The 6166-nt window shown below is 34.6% G+C and overlaps 1 protein-coding gene across 4 annotated transcripts in view; it reads right to left on the bottom strand.

The window, feature by feature from the left end:
- Positions 1–1968: 1968 nt before the first annotated feature.
- jbug (filamin-type immunoglobulin domains fbug) overlaps positions 1969–6166 on the bottom strand; it is a 169667-nt gene continuing 165469 nt past the window's right edge. For all 4 annotated transcript variants that reach the window (XM_075311895.1, XM_075311897.1, XM_075311896.1 and 1 more), the window contains one exon: positions 1969–3511. In XM_075311895.1, the coding sequence (XP_075168010.1) occupies positions 3380–3511 (132 nt within the window). In that variant the 3' untranslated portion in view covers positions 1969–3379. The remainder of the gene's footprint in view (positions 3512–6166) is intronic.

The raw sequence follows: 6166 nt of genomic DNA, 5'->3' as shown, positions 1-6166 counted from the left end.
AGTATTAAATGCATATTATTTTTATTAGTACCAACCTTCAAATGATTCGTGTCAAAATTTGACGTATGTAAGTCAATTAGTCAATTAGTGAGATAGAGCGTCTTTTGTGAAGCAACTTTTGTTATTGTGAAAAAATGTAAAAAAGGAATTCCGTGTTTTGATAAAATACTGTTTTCTGAAGGGAAAAAATTCGGTGGAAGCAAAAACTTGGCTTGATAATGAGTTTCCGGACTCTGCCCCAGGGAAATAAACAATAATTGATTGGTATGCAAAATTCAAGGGTGGTGAAATGAGCACGGAGGACGGTGAACGCAGTGGACGCCCGAAAGAGGTGGTTACAGACGAAAACATCAAAAAAATCCACAAAATGATTTTGAATGACCGTAAAATGAAATTGATCGAGATAGCAGAGGCCTTAAAGATATCAAAGGAACGTGTTGGTCATATCATTCATCAATATTTGGATATGCGGAAGCTCTGTGCGAAATGGGTGCCGCGCGAGCTCACATTTGACCAAAAACAACAACGTGTTGATGATTCTGAGCGATGTTTGCAGCTGTTAACTCGTAATACACCCGAGTTTTTCCGTCGATATGTGACAATGGATGAAACATGGCTCCATCACTACACTCCTGAGTCCAATCGACAGTCGGCTGAGTGGACAGCGACCGGTGAACCGTCTCCGAAGCGTGGAAAGACTCAAAAGTCCGCTGGCAAATTAATGGCCTCTGTTTTTTGGGATGCGCATGGAATAATTTTTATCGATTATCTTGAGAAGGGAAAACCCATCAACAGTGACTATTATATGGCGTTAATGGAGCGTTTGAAGGTCGAAATCGCGGCAAAACGGCCCCATATGAAGAAGAAAAAAATGTTGTTGCACCAAGACAATGCACCGTGCCACAAGTCATTGAGAACGATGGCAAAAATTCATGAATTGGGCTTCGAATTGCTTCCCCACCCACCGTATTCTTCAGATCTGGCCCCCAGCGACTTTTTCTTGTTCTCAGACCTCAAAAGGATGCTCGCAGGGAAAAAATTTGGCTGCAATGAAGAGGTGATCACCGAAACTGAGGCCTATTTTGAGGCAAAACCGAAGGAGTACTACCAAAATTGTATCAAAAAATTGGAAGGTCGTTATAATCGTTGTATTGCTCTTGAGGGGAACTATGTTGAATAATAGAAACGAATTTTGACAAAAAATGTGTTTTTCTTTGTTAGACCGCGGACTTATCAGCCAACCTGTTATTTTAAGTGAAATTTTAATTTTGGACCAATAAATTTCAACAAAAAAAATATATATATAATCGATTAAAAAAGTATAAAAAATAATAAAAAATAAATTTCATCCCCGCTGGGGTTTGAACCTGTGCTATTTGACTTTTTCACTTCCATGGAAGTTCGTTTGAGTAGGTTTTGCAAATTACTAGAATTGTTAATTTTTTCTTTTTTTGATTTTTAATGAAAAAAGATTTATAACATACATAAAAAAAAAACGAAATAAAACCGATATATAACATAAAATTTTTTTTTTAGAAAAATATTGGATAAAAAAATGCCGTGAGAATGCCGTGTTGAGAAATGAACCAGCGTTTTTTAGTTTTTCAAAACGATTATTGGTTTGCACTATATATCCCTACTTTCGACGTGGAGAAACCAATATCAAATTTCTTTGGTTTGAAATAAGAAAGAAAGTGTTCGATATGCATAAATAGGGCATGGTTTTCATTTCGAAACCCGAAATAAAATTGATATTTCAGTTTAAGGTCGGTACCTTAAATTACAGAATTTTGAAAGGTCGATTTTTCAATGAAGGTAGCAACCTTTTCAAAAAATGATAAACTTGATGTTTTAATTTTCGCTACAGTTCATAGTTTTTACCAGATTTTTTAAACAATTTTTTTATTTCTTATTGGATGCCTTATAGCATGTACAAAATAAAACAACTTTCACAAGAAAAAAAACATATAAAAGAAAAGCAATTTATTTTTAAAGAGGAATATATTGTATCATATTAGTTGTTTAATAAGTATATATAAACAATCAGAATATAGCATCATTTGTAAAGGAAAATATAATGTCTCAATTTTTATCATAAACAAAATTAAACATTTGTTTTTCTACCATAAAATAATGTTCAGTTAAAAGAAAAAAAAAACATAAAATAAAAATTAAAGCTAGAAGTTAGTCAAATTTAAAACGATTCAAATAGTAATAAGAAATAAAAACATTTTCTTAAGGTCATCTTCAAGAAAACTTATTTCCACGAAAAACAATATAATAAAAAATCGTTCTTTATTAAAGCATTGATATAATTTGTTCGAAACAATGTTATGTAAGGCAATAGGCTATATACTTTGTTTTACATATAAGTATATGTATTGTTTTATATTATTATTGGTTTTATTTTATTTATTTTTTTTTGATTTAAAACTATATTCGTTGTATATATTAGGTAAATGTATGTATATATAAAAGTTCTTAATTTTTAACTTTGTATATAGGTCTGTGTCATAATTGAAGATTTATTGTACAGTAATGTAATAAACATACATACTACAAAAAAAAAAAATGGATGAAAAATTTTAAAACATTTGATAAAAGAATTAATGCAGAAATAGGTGTTTCCATATCGATTACTGTTGCGAGAAAAAATATGTCGTTTATCAGTATATACTGATAATTTCTCTCTCACTCTTTTGCCAATTATCGAGAGCTAGATATCGATACACTATTCATCTATTTTCATTTGTAAATTGCATTCTCTCCACTTTTGTTTTACACCTTACAATTTCTTGTACAATTTATCTTCAATCATACATAACCCCTCTAGAGCATCATACGTAAATAATATATTCTCAAAAAAAGAAAAAAAAAATAATAATAATATTAATAATAATAAAACATAAAATAATTTAACAATTCTATGAATAGTCATTATATGCATGTGTATGTATGTATTTGTTTGTATTGTATGTCAGAGTACAGTGCAGCTCGAGTCTTGTCTACATCGACTGCGATTGAGACATGAACGCGAGCTGCCAATGTCGTAGGTCAGGTCCGGATTACTCAGATACTGTTGGCTGGCGGTGCGACTGCTGTTATCGCCAAAGCAAACGGCTACGCCACCGCTGCTTCCGCCTCCTCCTCCTCCACCACTGCATGCACCTCCCATATAACCACTCAAACCGTTACCATTTAGATAGAGTGGTGAGAGACGCAAGAGCGTTTGTTGGTGATGCGAAAATAGTGGCATTATTGGTGTGACTGCTGTTGGCTGCTGGTGGGCTGTTTGCTGATGTTGGTGTAGTTGCGTTTGGTGTTGTGATAGATTAAGGGCAGGGTTTGGCAATATTATGGTGCTGATGCTGTGTTGGCCTCATATACCCTGAAGGAACCTTCGTAGCTCCTCCTCAGTGTCGAATATCATAACGGGGAACGGTGATCCGGGTACAAATTCACCAGCCCATTTAACTTCTACGCGATAATCTCCCGGTTCGGTGGGATCAAACTAGAGGGAATAGAAAATAACATAGGCATTCAATAGACATAATTTTGATAAAAAATGTGGGCAAGTAAAATAGAGAAAATATGATTTCTGTCTCTACTATAATCACGATTATGTCACCCTCCCTCTTCACCCTCATATTTCTAAAAGTTTCGCGTTTGGTTATTGGTTGTTATATTATTCCTCCTAGATATGTTCTCATAGTATACTCAAACCGAGTAGGTCCAGGCTCGATATCATTTCTCCTATCTAATATCAAAATCTGTATTTTGTGAAAGTAGGGCATCGGTCTAAATTTACTAACGGCAGAATTTTCACTTTCATACTGATCACCATCTTTGAGTAATTTCGTGGTTCTGATCTCTTTCTGTTTGTGTTGAGCCATGGGGGGCAGAATGTCTGTTTCTAACTGCAACAATTATTCTTAAAAAGATGCTCCCACCCAAGGCCGTATTCAGGGGGGGGGATGAGGGGGATCAAACCCCCCCCCCGAAATGAATGAATATTTTTATATAAATAAATATATATTTTTAGCTGCATAGAAAAATCTTATCGAAGATGTTGAAGAAAAGCTGGAGGTTTTATTTTGAAAAACGCTTACCTATAAAACTTGCCCGTCAAACGACGGTCGAAAAAAAAACAAATTATTTTTGTTCTCGCACCACAAATTTCATTTTTGGAAAATGTATTTCTGCTTTTTATGTGTGTTTTTTGTTCTTTTTGTGAACATAGGTTAGGTTAGGTTAGGTGGCAGCCCGATGTATCAGGCTCACTTAGACTATTCAGTCCATTGTGATACCACATTGGTGAACTTCTCTCTTATCATTGAGTGCTGCCCGATTCCATGTTAAGCTCAATGACAAGGGACCTCCTTTTTATAGCCGAGTCCGAACGGCGTTCCACATTCCTGTGAAACCACTTAGAGAAGCTTTGAAACCCTCAGAAATGTCACCAGCAATACTGAGGTGGGATAATCCACCGCTGAAAAACGTCTTGGTGTTCGGTCGTAGCAGGAATCGAACCCACGACCTTGTGTGTGCAAGGCGGGCATGCTAACCATTGCACCACGGTGAACATGACTCGCTTTGTTTGGCCATAGCAACAACAACGAAACAGCCAAACACACATGTGTAAATGAAATGGCGCAAAACCTGCGAAAAGAACCTGCCTAATTCAGCGATGGAAGCAATAAAGAGATTTTTCCAAATGTGCATATTCTTTTAAAAATGTTGGTCACTTTGCCAAAATTTTCTATAGAAATAAAATTTTGCAAAAATTTCCTATAGAAATAAAATTTTTACAAAATTTTCAATTGAAATAAAATTTTGACAAAATTTTCTATAAAAATAAAATTTTGCAAAAATTCTATATAGAAATAAAATTTTGCAAAAATTCTATATAGAAATAAAATGTTGACAACTATTTCTACCGAAATAAAAAATCGATAATATAGAATCTCATTCTTTTTTCGACTAAAACTTTCTTGAAGTTCAATAAAATCCTGTTTTTGACTATGTCTTTTACAAAATCGAGATTTTCTTCCCACATGAACATGTCTGTTTTGCCATATTTGTAAAAGACTATTAGCAAATAAGGTTGATAAAAACTTTCTCAAAATATTAAAATATTTTGTCAAAGCTATTGTACCATAAATCTGATATCGACTCAAAAATGTCTACACAAAAGGTACTAAATCATTCGCGGGGGTACTACGGTACTGACCGGGGTGAAAAAGGTTTGAAAAAAGTACTACAGTACTGCATTTTCCATCCCTGCAGTTACTACGTGCTCATCTGAACGTTCATTTTCAACAATGAAGAGATTAAAGACGTATCTTAGAAATTCGACTAGCGAGAGTAGACTCAAAGGATTGGCATTAATGTCGGTTCATCGCCGAATAAATGTGCCGACTGAAGAAGTCATTGATTTATTTGCTGCCCAAAAAGCCCGTCGGCTCAATTTAATATTATAACAAGTATATACAGCACTAAGTTCGGCCGGGCCGAATCTTAAATACCCACCACCATGAACCAAATATTAGGGTTTCCTTTGAAATTTCAGGAGGGCTTGAGGACTTGAGGATATTCCAGAAGATAAATTTAAAGATTTCACCTATGAGGACTATATCAGATTCTGGATTTATAAGAACCATTTTTGTTTGAGTTTTAAAGCAATCAATAACATCTCTTGTAAGTGTGCAAGAAAATTATAAAATAAAGTCTTGATTTGAAATCTTAAATCTGTAGAAGTAAAATCTGGAAATTTTACATTGAGTTTCAAGCAATTTTCATGATCAGTACGCCTTCTACACCCTCAAGAAGTGAAGTCAGTCTATATGGAGGCATTACCAAATGGGCCGGTAAAAACTTAATCCGATACACGTTTTTGTGAGCCTAAAATACCAGAATATTTACAATTTCAGGCAAATCAGATAAAAACTACGGTTTCTAGAAACCCAAGGAATTAAATCGGGAGATCGTTCTTATGGGGGCTAACTAAAATATGGACCGATACTCACCGTTTTCGGCACACCTCTTTATGACTCGAAAATACCTCTAGATTTCCAATTTCAGGCAAATAGGATAAAAACTTCGGATTCTAGAAGCCTAAGAAGTAAAATCTTGAAATCGGTCTATATGGGGGCTATGGACCGATACT

The sequence above is a fragment of the Haematobia irritans genome, chromosome 5 (genome assembly GCF_050003625.1).
Source record: "Haematobia irritans isolate KBUSLIRL chromosome 5, ASM5000362v1, whole genome shotgun sequence".
NCBI lineage: Eukaryota > Metazoa > Arthropoda > Insecta > Diptera > Muscidae > Haematobia > Haematobia irritans.
The sequence above is the reverse complement of the archived record's forward strand: the minus strand, read 5'-3'. Positions and strand labels throughout refer to the sequence as shown.